Below are 24,683 nucleotides of genomic sequence, written 5' to 3'. Positions count from 1 at the left end.
ATGCATAAATTATACAGTCTGAAATATGCTAATACTAGGCTCAACTGGCATTGCTGTATCGAGGTAGGTAATCTACTTGAGAAAAAGTCGATGTTCTGAAAGAGTGGTCGAAGGAAATAGTAATGTTCGTAGGGATAAGATCTGAGTTGTGTATTGGGCTAATTATAATTGGGTTTGTTAGTTGAGAATGGTATTGGTGTTCGGGAGATATGTTGGTGTTAAGAAGTCTCTTGAGTCTCAAATCAGACGGGTTCACCAAGATAGCCAAGTTTAAAATCCTTCAAATCCTGTATTCATTGAATTCCAAATCCTCCAAGTCTCACATGCTACAAGTTCCAACTTACAAATCTCAACTTCTCCAAATTTCCACTCTTCCAAATCCCAACTCTCTCAAATGCCAAATCTCCCAAATTTCCACCCTTCCAAATCCCAACTCATTTAAATACCAAATCTTCCAAATTTCCACCCTTCCAAATCCCAACTCTCTCAAATTTCCACCCTTCCAAATCCCAACTCTCTCAAATGCCAAATCTCCCAAATTTCCACCCTTCCAAATCCCAACTCTCTCAAATGCCAAATCTCCCAAATCCCAAATCACCCAAATCCCAAATACCTCAAATCCCAACTCTCCCAACTTCCAAATACCTCAAATCCCAACTCTCCCAAATCTTCCAAGTCCTCTAAGTCCCAAATCTCCCAAATCCCAAATCTCGACATCCAGAAGCGATAATCAAAAGAAATAGCACTGTTCGTCTCTCACCAACAACATCATTATTTCTAACCCGTATCGCGCTAATTACGATCAGTTTAATTAATCGAAAATAGTATCATATCCCCGAACGTTAATATTAACGCGTATCGCGGTTTATTAAGAGCGTAACGCCGGCCATTTCGCGTTCAACAAGAATGTGGAACAATTATTTAATCGTCCCAGGATGCTCGGCTATCAGAGCAACCGGTTTAGCGTAAAATATCGTTACCGTGCCGCGCGAGAAGTAAGACGTTCATGAATATTTAAGAGTGGACGCTTTAATATTCGACAAACAGTTTCTCAATGTGTCACGGCCAACGTGGCCGAGCCGACGTTCCTTTAACGCAACGTAAATAATCTCTTTGTATGGATATTGCCTCTATTAAGGCGCGCCCGGTTTTTTCATTCGACCGCTAAATAACAAAGCAATTTCATCCATGAGGGGGGAGTCGAATTTATCGCGCCAGCGAAACAAACCGATCCATTATGTATCGCGGCGAGATGCACTCTCACGTTGCAGACGTCTCTTCTTCTCGATGGAAACGTCTCTAATCGCGGGAACAACGATGAAACGGATGCTGACGCAGATGGAAACGTTAATATTACAAACTGCATCGACGTAATCCGCTCACAACCGGATAACGGCTCTATTATGCGAATTTAACGGCGTTTGTGCGAGGTTCTGAGGAATAATTGTTTAAATGTAGGGAGTTTTGTGTTGCACTTTGTGTAGGGGTTAGTGGAGGTGTGGGTGAGGGTTGTAAGAGGTTCTTCAGTTTTCGGTTGGTTGTTAGAGACTTTTTGTTGTTAAAGATTTTTTGTAGTTTGAGGTGAATAGGATTGAAGTTGATTGGGATGTGGTTGGAGATTAAAAATCCTGATACTAAAATCACCACATCAGAAATTCGCCACATCTCAAGTCCTACTAATAACAAATCTTCCAGGTTACAAGTTTTGTACATCAAAATATTTCAAATTCTAATTCCCCTAAATCTCAAATCTCTCAAGTTTCAAATCCTGCAAGTTCTCCAGATTCCAAATCCGCCAAATTCTACCTCTTCTAAGTCACAAATCCTCCAAGTCATCCAAATCATTCAGGTCATCAAACTTTTTCAGATTCCAAATCCTCCCAATTCCAAATCTCCCAAATACCAAATCACCCAAACTCCAAATCTCTCAAGTCCCAAATCTGTCAAATTCCAAATTTCTCAAATCCCAAATCCCCCAAACACCAAATCTCCCAAATTCCAAGTCTCCCAAGTCTCAAATCCCCTAAATCCCAAATCTCCCAAGTCTCAAATCCCCTAAATCCCAAATCTCCCAAGTCCCAAATCTCCCAAGTCCCAAATCTCCCAAATCCCAAATCCCCTAAATCCCAAATCTCTCAAGTCTCAAATCTCCCAAGTTCCAAATCTCCCAAATCCCAAATCCCCTAAATCCCAAATCTCCCAAATCCCAAATGACCTAAATCCCAAATCTCTCAAGTCCCAAATCTCCCAAGTTCCAAATCTCCCAAATCCCAAATCTCTCAAGTCCCAAATCTCCCAGGTCCCAAGTCTCCCAAATCCCAAATTCTCCAAATCCTAATTCTCCCAAATCCAAAATCCTTCAACCTAAAATTCCAAATCCCCCAGATCCCTCAAAACCCTCAAATCCCGCAAATCCCCCAAATTCCCGAAAATCCCCAAATTCCTCAATCTCCCCAATCACCAAACTCAGAAATTCTTGCAGATTCCCACAAATTTTCCTATACATATAGAACGTTAAGAAATTTGCTCAGCGACGTTTTTGGATGCCTTCCAAGCACTACACGGCAGAACACGATACATCGTTACACGCTCGCCATTGTTTCATCGCGCTTTCATTCCCGCGAGGAACTATTTGTCGTCTAGGCCCGCATAGAAATTCTCGCTCGACTCGACCGACGATGAATCGTGCTTGAACATCGTTGAGCATGCACCATTGGCATTAGGAGAAATACTGTGCCGAACACATTAACGTCCTTCAGAGAAATGACAATCTAGCGGAAGAAACATTGACGTAACTATATTGGAACTATGGAGGACTTCATTCTATTCGAAATTTAAATTGAGTCTCAATGTAAGATACTGGTGCATACAAAAAGTCACGTGTGACGGGCTTTCTTCTTGGACTTCTTGTGTGCTGCGAATAGAACATAGGATGCATTTTAATTAGTATATGTATAACGTGTAGTGTTCATAACTCGTGTAAAATAGGTGTAGTTCATATTATTTGTGCAGAGTCTTTCAACTCAAGAATGTACCTAAAATTGTTATTATACCTGGCTGTTATCATACCTGTAGCTTTATTATTGCAGCTATAATTGATACAGTATTTAAAAGAGTTTATTCATTACAAAGGGAGAGGGTAAATAAAATAATAAGAGTTAAACTAATAATGTAAATTGCAAATGAAACAAACTATTTAAAATATCTTCCTTGTCAGAGAAAATCATGTTCGTCTTAAAAAGAACAAACTAAACTGCAATTTTTCTTCCAGTCAGACAGTATAATTTCTCCAAAATACCTAGTGTTCATTTTACTCTTCGCGGTTCAGTAAGAAATGAAAGAAACAATGATGAAACAAAAGGGGCAAGGTGTGCATCCAGCAAAGCTACATTACATTCATTTCACTGGCAAACGACCGATATATCTAATCATTAGAAATCTACATAATGGTCTGTTGGCGTGTTTTGTACACCGTGTACAGCCAGCCCTGAAATGGCTACCTTTTCTGCATGGGTAGATAAAAAAATTCCTAGCCCCCTAAAGTCGATCGACGTACTACAGAATTACGGCAAGTCGCCATTAGCAGAGGGAGCAAAAAGCAATCTGAGAAAAGTACAATAAGCAAAAACATTCGGAATTGTGATAAATGATTTGTCATTTGAATTGACTGCTTTGAATTCAATCTTGAACTCCCGCTGGAATATGAATCGGTGGTGACATCTGTTTGCTTCGTGCTGAAACGTATCGATCTCTGAGGGTAAGTAGAAGAACGCTATAATTGTAGCGTTGTAGAAAATGGTCCCCTTATTCGTTGATTTATAATTAGTTTATAAAGTATAAAATTTTTAAATATTTTAAATTTTTGGATTAAGACTTTGTATGTTTTAGAATTTGGAAGGCTGAGAATTTGGAAATTTGGAAATGTAAAGATTCGGCAAAGTTTAAGAATTCATAGGTGCACAAATCTCGAGGGGTTGAAATTTTTAATATCCAAAATCTTGAAGTACCGAAATGTCTAAAATTAAAGTTCTGTAATTCTAAAATCCCAGAAAGTCCTACTCAGAAGGTCCTATCCAACCACAGGGCCCAAAATCCCACAAATGAAAATTCTGTAGTGATCACAATGTTCCAAAATTAAATTTCCAACACTCTAATATTTAAAAACTCTAAAATACTTAAAATCTCAGTATTCGAAAAATGTAGAAACTCTACACCCTTGTGAATCCAACATTTTGAAGGTCCTAAACTCTGAAAATTCCAAAATTCTAATATTTGAAGGTCCCACAGTTAAAAAATCTGGAAGTCCCATAGTTCCAAATCTGAACACACCAAAATTCTAAGCTCCCAGGATCCTCAAGTTCCAAAATCCCAGAACCCCAAAATTCTAAGCTCCCAAAATCCCAGAATCCCAAAATTCTAAGCTCCCAAGACCCCAGAACCCCAAAATTCTAAACTCCCAAGATCCCAGAACCCTAAAATTCTAAGCTCCCAAGATCCCAGAACCCCAAAATTCTAAGCTCCCAAGTTCCCAGAACCCCAAAATTCTAAGCTCCCAAATTCCCAGAACCCCAAAATTCTAAGCTCCCAAGATCCCAGAACCCCAAAATTCTAAGCTCCCAAGATCCCAGAACACCAAAATTCTAAGCTCCCAAGTTCCCAGAACTCCAAAATTCTAAGCTCCCAAGATCCCAGAATCCCAAAATTCTAAGCTCCCAAGATCCCAGAACCCTAAAATTCTAAGCTCCCAAGATCCCAGAACCCCAAAATTCTAAGCTCCCAAGTTCCCAGAACCCCAAAATTCTAAGCTCCCAAGATCCCAGAACCCCGAAATTCTACAGATCCATTCCTCCATCGCAAATTCCTCGCATACCAAACCACAATCCTCCACCTCGCAAAATCCTCGGAATCCAAAGACAACCAAACGCAAAAAGCATAACGTACCGGTTCTCGTTTGAATACCAGCACTCAATTCATCGATAATCGTTTCGACACCTGCTTCTATTCACCAGACCACCGCCTCGCTGCCGTTTCCCATAAATTTCCTGAACAGTTCGCCGGAACGCTACATATTCGATAGGGTCAAACAAATAGGAGGACGAAACCGTACGGTTGACCCAACGCCTCCTGCTTTACATATAATGGGACCCCATAAGTTACAATGTACCGAGGTGGTAATACAGCAAGGCTGGTGTGTACGAGACGACCGTTCACGGTTGTTGGCGCAATTGTACACAATGGTCAAAACCGGAGGTCCGATTGAAAAATAAAAGAATAAAAAACAAAGAGTCAAAAAGAATAAGCAGAGGAAGTGGGGGACCAGTGTCGAAACATTTTGGATGCCACTTACAGGGTCGAACACAATGGATTGATTAATGAAAGACATCAAGACCGACACGAGGTACCCGCTAAGAATTTAATATGGACCAACACCGTGTGATGCCGTCCGGATGTTTTACTAGCGTATTAAGCCTGTCTAACGATGCTTCGGGTGAGACACGAACATATTTTCGTGTTTGATATACGTCCTCTTGTCAGGGATGTCAGGTGGCGGATCCGACGAGAATGATTGCTAATAAAGAAGAAATAATGATCCTATTTCTTTCCCGCGGTTACCTTTCGGTAAAAAATTGTACGACCTAAGTCGAACGATGTTGCATACGATAACTTAATGCTTCATTTCGTACATTCGCGATGGGGAACAATTTCGATTCAATTTTACTTGTTGGTTCCTTGCATTTCTGATATGGTTAACTTTACCTTTGTAGAAACTTTTGACTGAATGGACATTTAACTGAACAATATTTAAACATTTAACTAAATTTTCAAAGGAACACAGGCTTTTAGCAGTTCAAGGATAACATCTGACTGAAAATTTTAAACGAACATTCACAGCAATGATGCGTTTTTCAACAAACACCACTTGCAAGCCCCATTCACTCCGTTCATACTTCAAGAAATAACTATAATCGTTAACGTGTCGCACATATAATACAGAACCAACGCACAAACCTTCGATGGCAATTTGGGAAGTTGCTTGAAATTTTTTATAAAAATGAAACAATTTGATTTATTGTCTCAAAGTCGAAATTAAACGATAGGAGCTACCCCCTGTTATAATCCTTATCCATAACCTTACATTGCACCGAAGTGCACATATCGCCCGAAAACTTGTCAACCCCCTAAATGGCTTAACTTCGACGATATATTTCGTCGAGTTCCTAAATCGCAGTAAGTTCGTAAAGCAGGTCAAATCTTGAAGAATTCTCCTAAAAGTAGTAATTCATTTGCCCGGATTTTTCGAGCAAAACAGCGAAATTCGTATAGGTTCGTCGGTGATCGATAAAATTAATTGTCATATATTTCAGACATTTGCATAGATAATGGCGATTGGTGGGTGTGACCGATTACCGTACGTGATCCTGCGCTCCTCTGCCGGTGAATACTTAGCAAATGAAATTTCATGCGTGCGCGTACACGCGTCGAAACGTGATCAAAATGTTCAGCGCTTCCTGTCTGGTGATCGAAAAGCGATCGGTATTTCAATCGTGAAAAAAAATGTTACACCGTTTCGTTACACCTGGCAACGCACGAAACTTCCATCCTTCATCCGAAATTACTTAAACTCCCGGAATTAATTCAAACGGGATTTCGAATCGCTTTTATCAAACTTTAAAGCAAACGCTCTGAAAAAAATGTAATATGAACTTATGAATATTCTCTATGGCTCTCTTGCTCCGCGCTCGATTTCGGAATACGCGGATCGTGAACGAGCGCGGAATTTCTACGAATTTCTCGGAATTTTTCCAGTCGTCCGAGCAAACGAAGTCTTCGTGATTATCTCGAGCGATTTTCCGCGAGCGCGTGAATAAAATTAATCAGTGTCGGAGGTAGTCAGACTTTCAAGGCGTTTTTATTACTTTTACAGAGAAAAGTTGCCCGACCTTTTTCACTGACCACTGACGCTGGGTCCATCATTTACCGTTACGCTGACAACTTTCTGTTCGTTTATAAATTCTGTTTATAACATTTATAACATCCTGAAAAATAAACTATAAATTTAAGAAGGTAAGTTCGGAGCGGGCCCAAGTTAATACTAAAACTACCGGCATGTAATGGGTACTTAATTTGAAATTAAAAGTGAAGTTAAAAAATAAATATACAAACGACAAAACATAAATTAGTACACACATTTATTCTTTATCTTGATGAAAATCAATTATGATTTCAAAGAATGTATAATACTTTAACGAAATGAGTACCTTATAATAAGAAACTTGTGGAGCGGTCATCTGACCGGTTTGGTAGTTTTAGTGTTAAGTCAAAATAAAATGGTGGACGAATAAAATGGTAGGATTCGAAAGATTTGTCTGTAGGTAACAAAACAACCAGAGTAGTTAGAGATATTAAAAATTTTCTATTGAATGATAAAACCAATATAAGGAATATAACTGTCATATAGATCGTTTTGAGTTGTTTCGTTATCGCATTTCCGTCGCGTTAAACGACCGACTTCCGCACACGAGGCACCTTTTATAGGAAGGATAAAAGAGGCCGGGAGATTTCATATAGATTGTCTGAATTACAAAGCTCGCCGAAGCGCAGGCTGGTAATAAAAATCGGCCCCGTATCTGTCCGTGCACGCGTCCCATCTCTTCTCCGCCCTTCGATCTCTCCTAACTCTTGCTATTCATCGAGCGACGATCGATTACAGTGCTTCGCGGACAATACCATTCAAAACAGTGCGAATTTCATTCTTTCGTTTCGTGCCCGCTCGCGGAACAGCCCCGACAAAAGCTCGCCAACAGAGCCCGATGCTTTCACATGTATTCCTCTCTTACTAGGCCGCGTAAGTCTTGCGTGAATTCGCGAACCTATCTGCCAACTTATTCGAACGTGGCGTTATTGCAACGTGATCTTTCTCATTGTTTCCACGTTCCGATGTACTGTAATTTATCGGGACCTGTTAATCCATTTCAATAAAATTCGAATTCATCCTCTTTCGAGTCAAACAACGGTCGATTAATGTACGAGAAAAATGGTCATTGGCCGCCATTTTGTGAACGCTACAATCTTAACATTTGTGTTAACTGTAAGATACTCAGGACCTTTTCTATTTTACGTTTCTTCTTTTCTTTTACGTAAGTGATAATATTGAGGAAAACATCGTTGGCCCTCATTCCAGAACGCGTAAAGAATATTCAGTAGTTTTTTGGCTGTAAAATAATAAATAGTTTAAACGTGACGGCTTGAAATTCTGGAGTGTCGCGCCACATGTGTACCTTATGAAATTTGTATGCAGTGTGTATACTAGCGGTATTCTTTCTAAGGTGCGACTTTTTTTCAGTTTAGAGAAACTAATCCAGTTTTCTGAACATAATTATATGACATTTTAAATCGAGGTTAAGTAAAAATAATTTTGAGAACATTAGTAATACGTTAGAGAAAGACAATGTCTGTGTATGTGACCACTGGTTGTTATAGTAAATGTATACTTAGGAAGGTTCAACAAATGAAACCAGTTTGAAACATGCTTCTTATGAAATTAGGTAATAACTAATTGACTGAAGCTTATTTTAATTTTGCTATTCATTGAACTTTGATACAAGTTCCGCAGAAAAATAAAGGTGGACGTTTAACGAAGACAGTAAACGCATTAAACAAGTACTTTCTGTCAGCTTTAAACCACGTTGGAAAGAATGATACACGTAAGTGCCTGTTCCTCCCCCGTGCAGGGTGGGAGAAAAGCAATTTTTCGGTTAAAAGTGAGTTCACGCAGAGTCTCGCGAAAAGTTAGATTATTAAAGTCTCTGAATGGCCGTGGAAGCTGTATTATCCGTGCTTTGGTTTACTTCGGATTAAGAAAGTTCGGCCTTAAGGGGTGGCTTTCGCGTCGAAGCCTCGGAGAATTATATAATATAACGATCCACGAATTTCCCGCGTATTGCGCGGGTAAAACAGAGAGACAAAATAAGATTATACTTCAAATTAAGTGGAAAACTTTTTCCATGTCAGCCGAATTAATAGTGTAGAGAGACTCGTTTCTGCCGGACGAGCTATCAAGGAGAAGCTACCGCGAGAGCGTGTTCCCAGCTACGTTCCTCTCGTTATATTTATGCGGCTCGAAACGTTGCTTTCCCACGCGAGGAGAATTACTCGCGTATCTCACGCACGCGCCTCTACAACGGCCAACAGAGGTGATCGACGAAATATCAGATCGTAGCCGATAAAAATGTCCTGCCTTCGCGGTACGTATGTAGCTACGTTTGTTCTCTCGCGTAATGGAATTATCGTTCCGCGGCAACCACGCAGCACGCGATACTTCGATTACGCCAAATGCTCCCTTTCGCGGCTACAACCCCCTACCTTCGCCACGTCTCGACATTGGCGTAACTACTCCTCCTCTATGGGGTGCGGCTCGACTTTTCAAATCATTTAACTTCTGCAAATTTGAAAATTTCGAGTTTGATCACTCTGAGATCACTTTGACATCTTTTGATGAATTCTGACGTTTGAGTATTTTTAAATTTTTGAAAAGGGAGGTAGGTTTAAAAATTGAGCCAGTTGGTAATTTAACAATATTGCTATTAGGGGATGTAGAGACTTAGGATTATAGGAGGTGAAAGACTTGGAAATTTGGAAATATTGAAATTAGGGGGAGTGGAAATATTAGTGTAGAAATTTGAGGGTGGAAATTTAAAAGTGTTAGAAGTAGGAGATATAAAAATTTAGATACACTGAAATTAAGAAAAGTGGAAATTTGGGATTATTGAAAGTAGGTTTGAGAATTTAGGTGTATTGAAATTAGGGGGTGGAAATTCAAAAATATAGAAATTCGGAAATTTGGAAACTTAAGAATGTTAGAATTAGAGAATGTGGAATTTTTGTTCATAAAAATTCAAGAACTTAGAAAGAGAATACCAGAAAACTTGAGAATCTAAAAATGATCAATACATTAACATCAAAATTTGTAAAGATGTTCACATGAAATTAGGTAATGATCCATCCCTAATCCTAACGTAAGTACGCCACTGCGTACGTCGTTCAATGCATGTAATTCGTGTACTCGAACGTGGCTGGAAACTTAGGTTGGTCAATTATGATCGACGCTTAAGGGGAGGAACTAACGAGCGGTAATAAGGGAAAAAAGATTAAAGGGAAGTCGACGAGTCGATTTACATTGTAAATCTGCTTTCCTACGTTACGTTTCTCATTCTCGTAGGAGATCGACCACTTTCGAAAGGTAAATCGTCGTCGATTTGCTCGCGAACGAATGAATCGTGAGGGGAAAAAGGAAGCTCGCCTTCTGTTGAATAGAACGCCGGGAGCTTGAATGACTCCGACTATTCCCGGTCGCCGAGAAGGAATTTCGTTCGGAAATCTTTCGACGCGAGACGACGCGACGTACGGACGCGTGCAAATAGCACCGGGTCCGAGTGCACGAGACACGAGTATCGTCTGGAATGACGCTTTCTTCCATTTACATGCTACCTAGGTTGGGGGACATTTATAGATCTCGACGTTAAGAAGCGTCGCTATGCGAACTTCCTTTCCTTCCTATCTTTTGCACGAGTCACCGAACATTATGTGTATATTCAGTGTTTAATAAAACGGGATGAGTCTCAATATCTACTTTTTTACCCTCTTCGACAACATAAATTATTATACCTTTCATAAGCATTAAGACACTTCTGATCTATTTGTATCAGCACATTTACATTTGCAGTGGAAGTGTAATATCTTAACACTAAAACAACCAAACCGGTCAGATGACCGCTCCACAAGTTTCTTATTATAAGATGCATATTTTGTTAAAGTACATTCCTTGAAATCAGCATTGATTTTCATCAAAGTAAAGAATAAATGTGTGTACTAATTTATATTTCGTCGTTTATTTATTTATTTTTTAACTTCATTTTTAATTTCAAATTAAGTACACATTACATGCCGGTAGGTTTAGTGTTAATAATTTGTTACATATTATAAAGAAGTGATAGCTCGTTTAGAATATAAATATGTTTTGTGATCTTTATAGATATACATACATATTTATATATGTAGTTTAGTTGCACACTGCTCTTGGTTATGCTAATACGCTTTCAATTAATTTTCCCATCTCAAAAAACAAGAGCACATCCCGGTGTCACCACTTGTTTAAAGCGCGAATTTTTGCCAGCGAATACCAGTGATCCTCGTGACAAAGAGCGATCAGCGTAGCAGAGTATGAGAACGTGAATATCATACGGAAGAATAGGTGTGTCGCCCGAAGGCAATTTGTCGCGAAAACCTTGCCGCTCAATCCGAAAGCAAAACACGAAGCTCGCAGAGCAACGTCCTGCAAACGATGTGTACGCGGCCTTTTTGCGCCCTTTCTGTGCGTGTGCTTCTCGTCCGCGCCGTGAAAATATTTCACATATTTTTGTTAGGAATTAATCCAACCCGTAATACTCGTTGGCCAGCGTGTTCACCGCTGAAAATTCTCTTGACAAACAACCCTCTTGGCTGCATCCCGGCTTACTGAAGGGCGCGACAGGGTGTTTGTACCTCGCGTGTGTACGTGTAGAAACGCGGGATCCGACGAAATGGTCAACCTCGACAACCCCTTCAGCCCTTTAAACACGCGCGCGCGCGCGATCCGCAGAATGGAATTCCTCAAGTTTGTCCAGGGTAGAGAAATTAGTTGGAGCGACGTAATTGCTCGAATGTATGCGTTCGGTCGTTAACGTTATGGCACCTCTCATTACGCTCCTAACAGCAGCTGACACAAACAGCGGACGAGTTTATCTCGCGTGTTCGCGGCGACAAAAATTTAAACGGTGACCTGGGAGATCCCAGAAAAATTCGGCAATAAATTGGTGTCACTTTAGGACCGAAAGGTGGGTGGTACGAGTGTAACTTCAAGCGGTGCGAATAGAGGGTGAATTAGTGCAAGGAGTTTTGATTGTCTTGATTTTTCTACACAGTGTTTATGAGCATCTATTTAACTAACTAACTACTTGTAAGTAAGTATAAGATTCACCGTAAAATATGGACTAGTCCATCTCATAAGCCTGATACAAATTTAGAAACTTTCAAAGTTAGAAAATTGTAAATTTTTATATAATCATGTTCTCTATGTTCATCACAGTAATATCAGATTTGTGCCATTCTGTAGCTTAGTTCCGAATGTGTTAATATTAGAATTGAAGGAAGGTAATATTGATTAATATTAATGTTATTGTACAGAAGCAGAATAATTTCGCAATGGTCAAAATTTCGTAACGATCGTTACTCGAGATTGACACGACCAATGAACACCGGCAAATTATTGTCATTCCATTGGGTCATCCCGTTAGTCATGATTAAGCAAATTTCATACCCCGGCTATTAATATTAGAGCGGTTGACCGCACGATGTCCACAAAATTCCCCTGGCTAGTATAGAATGCATATACTGACCCGACAACTACCCGCCACTAGCAAACTTCCTGAAGTTGATTAAACCGGAAAAGGCTTCGGCTACCGGTGCGGCGCAACGCGTTGAGACGGCTTTATTTCGGCCAATTAAATAATTATTAATCCAATATAGACTGGCGTGACAAACTACTGTTAGATGAAAAACTGTCAAGCTACATATAATGTCAACCTTTCGAACAATAGCAAATAGCATTTGCCAACAACATTTGATGAATATACATTTAAGCAATTTTTTATAATGGAAGAATAGTAACATAAGTATAAATGTAGAATTGAATTAGGTCTAACTGCATCATGTTATAATAAAAATTAATTAACTTCAAAATTTTTCAAATTTACGTATGAATCGATACACTACTGACAATTTTGATTAAACAACATACTGATCCTCATTTGCCTTCAACTTCTTAACCATTAATTTATATACAACTAACAATCAACCCTCTTTTATTAAAATGAACTAATATGTAAAAGAAATATTAATTTGAAAATTTAGATTATTTTTAAACAAAGAATTTGTGTAATAGATTATTTTTTAACAAAGAATTTGTGTAATAGATTATTTTTTGAAAGTATTAGAATTCAAATCGAAGACTCATTTCAATGCGTAGGCATAACCGGAAAGGGTTTGTAGATTTATCGAAACTATCTTCAGATACGTTGGAAAGCTAGATCTCTATAACATCGACAATGTTAAACATGCTTGAAAATACGAACAGGAGGTCTTTGCATACATCTGCCAGGAAGCCTATGTTCTGTTTCAAGGAATGGCGCTTGCAATAAAAAGTTTGCGGCACTTATATAAAGTATACAATGGAAGTAGAGCAAGTGTATATTCGGCACTTCGCGTGCCGATCGTTCGAATATCAGTTGCTCAAACGACACAAAGGCATTATTATAACACTGAGAGTAAGTAAATGCGTGAAACATAACCTTTCAGGATGGAAACATTCGTAGTTCCTACGTTCATTGAGATAGAATTTTTGAATTATTATATTTTGATAAAAGAAAACTTAATTTGATAGTCGTGGCATTAGTAATTTGTTGAATAACAAGATTTTGAGCGTAAAGTTTATATTTGTTGGTGTAATGAAAATGATTAATAAATTAATGTTTTTATAGCGCATAGACCAAAAATAACAGGTAGTTTAACAAATATACAATCTGCTGGAGGAACTGTACAATCTCTAACACAAGATGGATTAGATAGTAGAAAAATAGACGAAGAACAAAAGGAAGAAGCAGAAGAGAAAGAAAGACGAGAGCAATCACAAAGGCTACTTAAATATAGTTTTACATTTTTGGGAGTATTCACCACTGTCGGATTGTCCTATATAATATATAATTTAACAAGGTCCAAATACGATGAACATGGAAATATTATTGAAGATGAATTTTCAAATTTACCGTTCTATGAAAGAATTTATAAAATGCTCAGAAGAGAATTTACTTATTACTCTAAGGTATCAACAATCCCTATTTATTAAATTTTATAGTAAATTTAAGCAGAAGTTTTAAGTTGCTTAATTTTTTTATTGGACTAATTATTTCAGATGGTTCAAGAACCTAGTAGAGATAAGTTACTTCCAGATCCCCTCAAGTATCCTTACATTCAGCCACCATACACTTTGGTATTAGAATTAACAGATGTACTTGTGCATCCTGATTGGACAGTAAGTAATATATTTTTTGAAATGTATCTGATGTTATTTCATACAAACATTTATTTGTATTGATTGATAATATAGTATGAAACTGGTTGGAGGTTTAAGAAACGACCTGGAGTGGACCAGTTTCTAGAAGCAGTAGCTCCACCACAATTTGAAATTGTTGTATATACAGCAGAGCAAGGAATGGTGAGTATTCTTGATTATTACTGAAAAATAATTTATATTATTTTGATATATTATTTATTTATTAAATTTTTAGACTGTTTTCCCTATTTTGGATATCTTAGATCCTAATGGATATATCATGTACAGATTAGTGAGAGATACAACACGTTTTGTAGATGGTCATCACGTTAAAGATTTAGATGCTCTTAACCGTGATCTCAGAAAAGTAAGTAACTTAATTTATGATTTGTATATAAGTTAAATACATGCTTAATTTAATACTTCACAGGTGATAGTAGTTGACTGGAATGCGCAAAGTACAAAATTTCACCCTGAAAATACGTTAAAATTACCCCAGTGGACTGGAAATGACGATGATACAACAATGTATGATTTAGCTGCATTCCTAAAAAGTATGTTTCTTTCAACAAATTTATATTTGCTTTATGCATGCAAATAAACTATTACATAATCGGCCTCACGGAATAAATATTTTTCAGCTATATTAGCAACGAACGTTGAAGATGTACGAGAAGTTCTCGACTATTATAGGCAATTCGATAATCCATTACAAGTTTTTAGAGAAAATCAACGAAAATTATTGGTAACAATTAAACTGATATTTTTTGTTAGTATTGCATAAACTAAATATATTTATAAATTATTCAATGTTTTTAGATGCAAATGGAAGAAGAAGAAAGTAAAGCACAACAAGAGAGTACTAAAGCTCTTACGTCGAAGTGGAAACCATCTTTCCGCTAAATCGTATCGCAAAATGCAATGTTGTAGATTACAAAACTTGTAAATTATTATTAACATGTTCATTCATTTTGTCAATGCATATTACATGTAATTATTGTACAATTTTTACTATAAATAAATAAACAAGTAATACGTATATCGAAATACTGTATATACTTTTATTTTTTTCGTATATTTCTTTTTTTAGATTGTGTTGTAACTTTAGGTAAGAACAGTTCTTGTAATGCATTACTGTCATCTAGCTGAGTTATGTCTACTTCTTGAGACACGCTTATTAATTCTTGGCTATTCATTGGCGTTGCCACGTTATCTAATTCTTCTTGCGATAATATTTCTTGTTTTGTGTCAGCAGACTTCAACCAACTCAAAACTTTTTCATGAGGTGCAGCCGTTAAAGGCAATGGAACTGTTTCACCTACATCCCACACAACTAAAAGTTCAGGTGCTAACAAATCCGTGTAAGAATTTAATTTTTCAAGAGATTGCTTCCAACTCATTTCAACGTCATCTGAGTCATGATCTGTACATTTTAACTTTAATTTTTTATTGGTGAAACCTGCAATGTTAATACATACATAAAATACACAGAATCACTTTTGATAAAAGCATTATTTTAAGGATTACTTACATTCAAAAATATGTTGCATATTCGATTTTTCGGACATAGTAAGAGGCACTATAGTATCTGGTTGCACTGATATTGCTTTTTCCCAAGAATTCAGAATGCAATATGACTTAGAGTTTACACAGGAGTAAGAGTTTAATGCAGTATCATGCGTTATACATTGATAAAATATATCACCTAAGAATATATTTACATTTAATTTTATACAAATAAAATACATAGTACTAAGATAATACACGTACCAACAGAATTTTGAAAAAATAAAAATATATCTCCCACGCTATTTTCAATCATATAACAACCACTATTGCATAATTCAAATCTATCTCTTAGATATGGATTCAGGCACATTCCCTGCATTTGAGATTCATTCAGCGTTTCCATAATATTTGGAGGGATAAATGGAAAATTAAACGAATGTGTAATTATATCGCTCGCCCATGTATTTAAAATTATTGTACTTTCACCAGATATTTGACTAGATAACATAAGAAACTCCTTGTCTTCTCTGAAAATAGTTATTATGTGTATTTCTTGTTTTAATTATATTCAAATGTATTTAAACAAATAGCTAAGTAAATTTTTGTACCTATTTACGGTATGACCCATAAGTGGCGGCCCTTTGAATTGATGTGTCCATTTTTGTTGAACGCATTGTTTAGGCGAACGACTATCACACATTAAGACACTGTGATAAGTTCCAATATATCTACAAAAAGTATTTCTACTGGCAACATCTAATGACAGACTTTCACATTTTTCCAAATGAGATTTTGGACATAATGTTAATACTGGTCGTTCAAATGGAAGCTATAATATATTGTGTGCACTTGTTATCAATTTGAATCAATATATCGTGTAGAAAATGTTTGAAGAACAATTAATAAAAATGCTTTTACCCTAGTATCAAGATAATGAAGACAACATCTATCTACATATAAAATAATATCTGGATCAATTAACTGAAACTTCACATTTGCCCATACATCATCTGTTACAGTAGTTTGCTGTACAGAATGACAGCTTATACCTTTCCTACAAAAATAAAAACAAATATGAATCTTATTTCTACACAACACATATACTCACATTACTATACATACATTTTAGTTATATCCCATAATATTACAGATCTTTTTGCACTTGCTGTACAGTAATGGTTCTTATTAATTAAATGTAGATCTGCACTAACATAAGGAACTTTTGATGGTTGCATATGAATCTCAGTAAGATTGCATTTATTATCATATTCAGATAGTGTATAAAAATTACAATGATGTTTGTATCTGCCCAAAATCATACATGTATCTTTATTAATAATGTGTTTCAATTCATACAATGTTCCATCAAGTTCACATTTTGCTCCCTTTTGTAATAAAGGTTTCCATAAAAATTCTTCCACATTTTCAATAGGTGCACTTACTGTAAATATATCATAATAAAATTACAGCATAATTTATATTTTCTCATAATTTATATTTAATTTATGGTAGCTATACCTAAATCTCCCATAAATGGAAAAAGTAAGATATTTTTATCATGATACTGTACATAATCTAGTGTGCCACCAGAATAGTACCAATTATAAACCTAAAACAATTTGTTTTTTTTACTGTAATATAATAATTTTATATATGGAGTTACCTTACCCCTTCAAAATAAGGGTCTGGATCCTTGTCCATTGTTCCAGCTAGATCTGCTAGATATTTTGGTACTTTAGCAGTATCTGTACCTTTATCATGTTTCCATTGTACATCTTTTTTATATATTAACTTTAAGTCTATGCAAATATTTTAATTCATGATCACAGGATTTTTTGTAAATTTCAATATGTTCACTAAAATATAAAATACCTTTCTCATGCTTAGAATAATAATGTTTCATTCTTTTTATGTCATCATTTATATGATTTTTAACAGTAACCAATTCCAATACTGGGTCTTCTTCATTTAGTACTGCATAATTTATATATTCAGTTATAATTTATAATTCAGTTATTATTTGTCCTATTGAAAACTTAATAAAGTATTATGTTGAAAAATTAAAATGCTTACCACTTCTTGGTAATCTAGCAGGAGGCAATAAAGGTTTAGGTAAATCACAGTGGTAAGGGTAATCTCGATACTGTTCTACAATAATTTCTAAATCTGCCTCATCCACAAACAAATTGTTGTGTAAATTATATCCTGGTACTAAATAATGAGGATAATGCTTTAAAAATGTTGGTTTTAATTTGTCTTTTAAATTTGCCTCTGCACGTTTATATGCTTTTGATGTTAAAATACTTTGTTCCTCCATTTCAATGATTTTTTTTTAATATTCTATTTCACGGAAATAAACTTGTTTTACAAATATCATAATAATTTCACATTTATGTAGTTATTTTTATTACAATTATCATTGTTGTATTTCTGCAACTCCACTTTACTAACCTATACGCTGTTTACATTATACATTATATATATACAAATAAGAAAATATTTCATTCTTAATTAACACTTTGTCGTATATTATTTCTACAATATTAAAACAGTAAAATCAGTTTTGGAACGATTGACAATTCATTATTAGTTCTTATAGTATTTTCAAAACATGTTACAGTTTCACCAAGGTATATTAAATTCATACTCAAACTATAGTAAGATTCAAGAAATATATTCGACTATGTATTTGTACATAATAATTCACAATTACATGGTTTTGATATGGAAATAAACACAATGTGATTTTCAAATACATTCAACATTTGCTTTGTTGTTTTCTTTAATTATTTCATTTATGTAAAGGCGTGCAATATACTGCCACAATAACTACAATGTTGTAAACAAGATAATACATACATGTATAAAATTGACATACGGTACAATTTAAAGTAATAGCAAAGTTGAGTATTCATTAATTTGTAAATTTGATACAAATTGGTTGAAATATATAAAATAATAAATACTGTTGATGGCATAAAATAGCTATCACAGGATTAACTTCAATCTCACACCACATTGTCTTACACATAATATACGTACAAATCTCTACATTTTCGTTGTTCAAATGAAACACTTATTATTGCTTCATGTTTAATATGTGTATGTATTTTAAATGTAGAATTCAAATAGATGATGTAATTGCGTGTTTAACAAATTATACATACTATAGAATTCAAGCAATAAAAATTATTGGATTTACACAAAATGTTATAGTACTACTGAATTTCATTAAAGATATTAATGAAATAAAATACTAACTGTTTTTATTTCACACTGTTTAAATACTGACATTTACCATAAAAAATATCTATAAGAAAGTGATACATTTTCTTTATTAAATAATTTAACTAATGCTTTTTATGTGCTTCAGCTATAAATGTTCTGAAAAAGTGATATAAATATTAATAAGTTATTAGTATTGCCAATGACTTAAGCACAACTAATACTTACTTAATGATATTAGGTAATTCCTTATAGCGGCATATATATTTATGACCGAGACCATACGAAGCATCTATTCGTATTAATTGAATACAATTTGTACTATTGCCATGATAATTTATAGCTGCTTTGTATAACTAATAACATATACATATACATCAAGTTTATTATAATATTAATATTATAATGTTTTGTAAACTTGTATCCAGAAATAATATTATACCTTTTCACCCAAAGAAAATGGTACAATACCATCATCTTCTGCATGTAATATCATTACTGGACACTGAATCTTTTCAATATGTTTATCTGATTCAAATCGAAGAAAATTATTGTAAAATGGTTCAACAATTACCCAATGGAACCATGGTAAATGTTTAAACACCTTTAAAATTTAAAGACATATTTTCAACATATTTGATATAACAGAGTTATTGAAATGCTATTTTATATTTAACATCTTAAATACCTGTGCCAGAGGATGTTCACTTAATTCATCAGCAATATTATTAAATGGTGATTCTAGAAACAACCCTGCAGGCTGTATATTTTCAATTGCTAATAATGCTAATACATGAGTAGAAACCCTACAAACAAGAGACAATAAAATTTATAAATATTACTACTATAAATATTACTCTATTATGAAATAAACTCTCACCCAGTGCCTAAGGAATGTCCCCATACAAAAACAGGAGCTGTATTATTCACTACTTCTAGCAACCACTCAAGGATAAATTTGCTGTCAATAACTACTCCTGATTCAGAGAGCTCTGCTTCTTCACTATCACCATAACCTGCATTTATAAATTATACAATTATAAGTAATTATAATTTTCATTTTCTGACCCTAAAGTTTTATATGCCCACCTCTATAATCAAAGCATATAACATGGTAATCTAAAGACTGAAATAGTTTATAAAGTTCTAACCGATGGTTACTTGCTCTGTTACCACTATTACCATGCATGTATAGAAAAACAGGTCGTGTAGCATTTCTTAAAACAGCTTCATAATCATCATCAGTTGTGATAGCAGAATCATTTAATAGGGATTGAGGTAACACCTGCCTAAAAATATATTTTACATATTACTATCATGTAACATAGGTAACATTACTTACATAATTTTAAGTTAATTGTATGTAATTACTAACCATAGTCCTATTTTTACTTGCTGATTTGTTGTTAAATAAAAATTTCTTGTTCCTTTCATACCAACTGATTCTGGGTTTGAAAAATTTACATTAAGTGGCCATTGCACTGAAAATATAAAATTAATGATGTTTGAAAAAAAAGTATTAAATATTTTACATTTTATATTTCTTACAAAATTTTTAAAAATTTGTTTACTTACCAAAATTTAAAAACAATATCTTCTTTTGTATAGCACAAGAGTAATGAAATATAATAGGCAAAATTCCAAATATTATAAAGTATATAATTAAGGACACTGCCATCACCCAAATTAGGTGTCTGTAATCAGTGTTATATGTTTAAAATTTTATATTATAAACAAACCAGAAAAAATAATGTATTATTTCTTAAAATTTGTATTTACCTAAAAAAAAACTTTTGATTTTGCTTACTGTAGAGAAAATTAATTACAAATCCAAAATACAAAATTTTAAATATACAAATGCTTATCATAGACACAAGCATATATAATGATCTCTTTCTAACATTTATGACCATTAATAAAGTATAAAAACATGATAAAATGTATAAGTTTATACCTTATTAATTTGATAGGAGGTTGACGTGTATATTTACAATTTAAATGATGATTACTGCACATTATTTAATGCATTTACTTTAATAACTGCTCATGTAAAATGCAATTCAAAACTATGTAAATTGAACTTTGTATGTATAGAATATTCTTTTTTCCATATACTCAATGAAAAATATCAAAAATTTACTTGTTATTTTATAATGCATTTTCATATAAGTTCCATTATTTTATTTCTTTTGCAACATCTTGTGTACTATAATAAAAAAGTTAATAACTTAAAAGATTAAAACATAAAAAAAAAACTTAAATAATGAAAATATAAATTCAAAGATATTTATCACGCATTCTATACAAAATATGCAAGTTCTAAATAAAATAGTTCTACTCAGTTATGAATATTTGATTCACTAGTTATTTTTGTTAGTCTAATTATTAGTTTATTTAATATATAAATATTTAGAGTACAGTTCACTTATTACTTATTCAACAATAAAACTACTTTGTTAAAATATTAAAATGAGGGTACCTTCTCTTTGATACAAAGAAATTTGAAAGTTTCATTGCATTTCTTAGTTCTACATTTCCAAGAGATTTTTAATAAGTTTGTGATTTTATTTAGAATATAAAAGAAAATTCACAAAACAGACATTAAATGAAGTAACTTACATTCCAAAATACCAATTATCAAGAATGGTGGAAGCAGGCAATATTGTTGATAGTAGAAAAGTTGATTGCATATTTGTTAGTAGCTATCAAACTTACAGCACCTTTTTAATATCCCCTTTTAATATAATTTACTTGTGTTAAAGTCCTTGCAAGCTATTATTATATACAAGTGGTCAGATGCAATATAATTATTTATTATATTTACAGAAGTGTAATTATATCCACATATAGAAGTTACATTTCACAGCAAAACATGTTTATTCATACTGATAATGACATATGTCTATATCAGTAGTGACAAGTTATAAACAAATGTTAAATCATTACATTATATAAGTTTATACAAGTATATAAAATTAAGTTAAATAAATACTTTTGTGAAACATTTATACATACCATATTCTGCTAAATGCAATACTTTATTCTAATTTTAAAATTTGTTAATATAAATTAATATTTTTTAACATAGTGGTAATAATTACACTTTATTATTATATTAAATATAGTTTAAGCTTAACTGATAATACTGGTTTATTGACAATCTTAATATTGTTTGGTGTCCTAAGTATTGTGTCATAAATGACAAATCCAAAACAAGAACAAAGAATTAGATAAATAAATACCGAATACCTTTTTTTAAAGCGTTTCTTTGGTAACCAATACAACATAATAATAATAAATTAATAAAATTCAATTTAAAAAAAGTATTCCCATCAACGAAATACGGAGACAGCGATTTATATAATTGCACTTGTCGTAATCACAAATCAAATAAATAAGCCGTTCTCCACTTTCTCTTCAGGGTGGCAAATCTTTTAAAACTGTACATTTTCATTCCAAATATTGCAACAACGAAAAAACTTTATCTAAATTGTTTGTTTTCATTATACTGAATGTTTCGCGATAAATGAATACACACAGTTAAATGTAATGAAAGAATATTATAAACTATCTCTTTGACATTTCTGACGTATAATATTTAATGCGAATATTAAAGATGTAATATAGTCAAAATAATACATTATTTTACGCAAAATACAAATTATTGTAACGATAAATGTTTGAATTATATATTTGTATACAATATTGTAATTTTGATTTACTGTTGTTTTCGGTATTTTCATTAACAAATATGATTACTAATCTTTTACAGACATAATAGAATATAATATGATAGAATAGAACAGTGGAATTCTATCTTTTTCTTTAACTCACGAATTGTATTTGCAATTTGATTGGTTACTTACTTCAATAATAAACAGTATTAATAAAATGTTCTGCAAGTACAGATGCGTTAACAATGTTCTTTGTTGATACATCTAATGTATCAATGTAATTTAATGTTTTCAATGTAATTTATCTGATAAACATACATGTCATTTTTAACATATTCATGCAATTCACTGTTAATACACTTGCAGTACTGAAATCTGCCAACAGTAAAAAGTTATAGCCGCTTTCAATTACTGTTTGTAAACAGATAAAATCGTATAATTTTAAAACGTGTGCAGTGTATCAAATTTTACAAATAAAGTATTGTAGACGAGATTAAAATTTGTAAGGTAAAGCCTAGTTACTCTAAAAATAAAAATATCAATCCTAACCTATTTTTGAGAATATCATTTCATACATGTATTAAATATATACTTTATTCTCATTATTTTTTCATTTGTAATTACAGATGAGTCGTAAAGAGGCATTATCTCAGTTTATTCAACAAATTCATGGACGTCCTGTTGTTGTAAAACTAAATAGTGGCGTAGATTATAGAGGTAAAAGGTTTAATCCTTAACAAAATTTGATGAAATAACAAACATTTTATTAATAAGTTAATCATTATTTTACAGGTGTTTTAGCTTGTCTTGATGGTTACATGAACATAGCACTTGAACAAACAGAAGAATATGTAAATGGTCAATTAAAAGATAAATATGGTGATGCTTTTATTCGTGGAAATAATGTATTATATATCAGTACACAAAAGCGTAGAACTTAACTAAAAATAAATATATAATTCGTATAAAGTTTTATTTATTTTAGGTTAAATAAGTCTCTTTAGTTTTTAATAATAAATCATTTATTAAACATGTCTCCTAAATTCTACAATAATACTTAGAAAGTCTTTTCATAATCATATTATAAATCGTATAGTAATATTCTTATTTCAAGATCCATGATTTTCATTTATTTGGGAATTAATCTCACATTCTTTGCTTTCTGAATTTTGAGATATTTTAGATGTTTGTGTGGTAAATGAATCATTTTCAAATTGCGAATCTTCTGCATCTTCTAATTTCTTTTTCTTAGCTTCTTCAATTTCCTTAAGTCTTGAAAGTCTCCTTTGAATAGCTTGTTGCCTATTTCGTTCTATACGCTCTTTCATCTCATCGCTCAATTGTGAAGCAGAATTCACATTTGCTGGTTGTGAATTCTTGGTGACATTAGACTGTGACAATAATGCATTAAATGTATCTTCATTATTAATGGATGTATCAGACAATGTTGATTGTTGCATAACTTGTTTTTGTTTCTCTATTTGCTCAGCAATTAGCATATCAAATTCATCAATAGGTTCATCTTGCTCTTTGTCTTCTTCTGCATCCATATCATCCTGAGTAGTCAGATTATCATCTGCACTTATCATATCTTGTCGATATTTTTTAATAAACACCTGAAGATCTTTTTTAGAACCCAATTTCTCCACTTTTTCAAGAAAATCATCAAAGTCTAATTTAGGGAATAGTCTATGTCCCCAATGCTCCATCCTTTTCATGACTCTATCTAAATCTAATTTCTCATATCCTTTTCCATGAAATTTAAAACCTTCAAAATACTTTTCGATTGTATGTATTCCTTTAGGGCCTTTCAGACGTTCTGTATTTAATTTAGGTATAGGATTTCTTACAACATGTTTCACGGATGTTGTTGGATCAACTCTTCGGGCAGTTTCTTCTTCATTTTCTGAACCAATATCTTCATTTTTTTTAACATCAACCTGATCTTCATCAGAATCTTTATTTTCATATTCAGCTAATATATCATCTTCATCTTCATCATGATCAGAAGTATTCGACAGCATTGGCATATTCAACAAATTGCTCCTCACTTGTTTTTTATATATAAGAAATAGTAATTGTTCACTGAACAGTAAAATTCTTCAAAAACTTTTGTGAATATAAGTGTA

The 24,683-nt window shown here is 33.6% G+C and overlaps 5 protein-coding genes across 14 annotated transcripts; 2 read left to right on the top strand and 3 right to left on the bottom strand.

Moving 5' to 3' along the window:
• Nucleotides 1-13,144: 13,144 nt before the first annotated feature.
• LOC100883187 (mitochondrial import inner membrane translocase subunit TIM50-C) lies at nucleotides 13,145-15,193 on the top strand. The gene is made up of 8 exons (XM_003706356.3): nucleotides 13,145-13,361; nucleotides 13,575-13,915; nucleotides 14,006-14,125; nucleotides 14,201-14,308; nucleotides 14,382-14,513; nucleotides 14,577-14,700; nucleotides 14,788-14,891; nucleotides 14,966-15,193. The coding sequence occupies exons 1-8, from the start codon at nucleotides 13,220-13,222 to the stop codon at nucleotides 15,047-15,049; spliced, it is 1,155 nt and encodes a 384-aa protein (XP_003706404.1). The 5' UTR covers nucleotides 13,145-13,219; the 3' UTR covers nucleotides 15,050-15,193.
• On the bottom strand, nucleotides 15,188-18,245 carry TAF1C-like (TATA box-binding protein-associated factor RNA polymerase I subunit C-like). 2 transcript variants are annotated; one of them, XM_012292475.2, is made up of 11 exons: nucleotides 18,107-18,245; nucleotides 17,729-17,995; nucleotides 17,528-17,629; nucleotides 17,324-17,454; nucleotides 17,174-17,264; nucleotides 16,778-17,096; nucleotides 16,574-16,709; nucleotides 16,264-16,484; nucleotides 15,917-16,182; nucleotides 15,678-15,851; nucleotides 15,188-15,605 (listed from the first exon to the last, which is right to left on the bottom strand). In XM_012292475.2, exons 2-11 carry the CDS (start codon nucleotides 17,970-17,972, stop codon nucleotides 15,208-15,210), a joined length of 2,082 nt encoding a protein of 693 aa, XP_012147865.1. In that variant the 5' UTR covers nucleotides 17,973-17,995; nucleotides 18,107-18,245; the 3' UTR covers nucleotides 15,188-15,207. The 2 variants fall into 2 exon arrangements, with proteins under 2 accessions (XP_012147865.1, XP_012147864.1); XM_012292474.2 differs by having other exon boundaries at nucleotides 18,067-18,193.
• A 68-nt stretch (nucleotides 18,246-18,313) lies between these two features.
• LOC100883074 (lysophosphatidylserine lipase ABHD12) lies at nucleotides 18,314-23,281 on the bottom strand. Of its 9 annotated transcripts, none has more exons than XM_012292480.2 (10): nucleotides 22,747-22,886; nucleotides 21,500-21,652; nucleotides 20,456-20,574; nucleotides 20,256-20,361; nucleotides 19,970-20,169; nucleotides 19,761-19,896; nucleotides 19,569-19,686; nucleotides 19,323-19,484; nucleotides 19,109-19,236; nucleotides 18,314-19,039 (listed from the first exon to the last, which is right to left on the bottom strand). In XM_012292480.2, the coding sequence occupies exons 2-10, from the start codon at nucleotides 21,568-21,570 to the stop codon at nucleotides 19,006-19,008; spliced, it is 1,074 nt and encodes a 357-aa protein (XP_012147870.1). In that variant the 5' UTR covers nucleotides 21,571-21,652; nucleotides 22,747-22,886; the 3' UTR covers nucleotides 18,314-19,005. The 9 variants fall into 9 exon arrangements, with proteins under 9 accessions (XP_012147870.1, XP_012147869.1, XP_012147871.1 ...); XM_012292479.2 differs by lacking the exon at nucleotides 22,747-22,886 and adding an exon at nucleotides 22,130-22,432; XM_012292481.2 differs by lacking the exon at nucleotides 22,747-22,886 and adding an exon at nucleotides 22,130-22,432 and having other exon boundaries at nucleotides 21,500-21,614.
• On the top strand, nucleotides 22,919-23,523 carry LOC100877815 (U6 snRNA-associated Sm-like protein LSm6). Its single transcript, XM_003706391.3, has 3 exons — nucleotides 22,919-23,061; nucleotides 23,181-23,271; nucleotides 23,347-23,523. The coding sequence occupies exons 2-3, from the start codon at nucleotides 23,181-23,183 to the stop codon at nucleotides 23,493-23,495; spliced, it is 240 nt and encodes a 79-aa protein (XP_003706439.1). The 5' UTR covers nucleotides 22,919-23,061; the 3' UTR covers nucleotides 23,496-23,523.
• Nucleotides 23,297-24,584, bottom strand: LOC100882966 (TIMELESS-interacting protein). The gene has a single exon (XM_003706354.3). It carries the CDS (start codon nucleotides 24,582-24,584, stop codon nucleotides 23,664-23,666), a length of 921 nt encoding a protein of 306 aa, XP_003706402.1. The 3' UTR covers nucleotides 23,297-23,663.
• Nucleotides 24,585-24,683: the final 99 nt, after the last annotated feature.

This window comes from Megachile rotundata, chromosome 9 (genome assembly GCF_050947335.1).
Source record: "Megachile rotundata isolate GNS110a chromosome 9, iyMegRotu1, whole genome shotgun sequence".
Classification (NCBI taxonomy): domain Eukaryota; kingdom Metazoa; phylum Arthropoda; class Insecta; order Hymenoptera; family Megachilidae; genus Megachile; species Megachile rotundata.
Note: the sequence above shows the minus strand (reverse complement) of the source record. Positions and strands in the feature narration are given on the sequence as shown.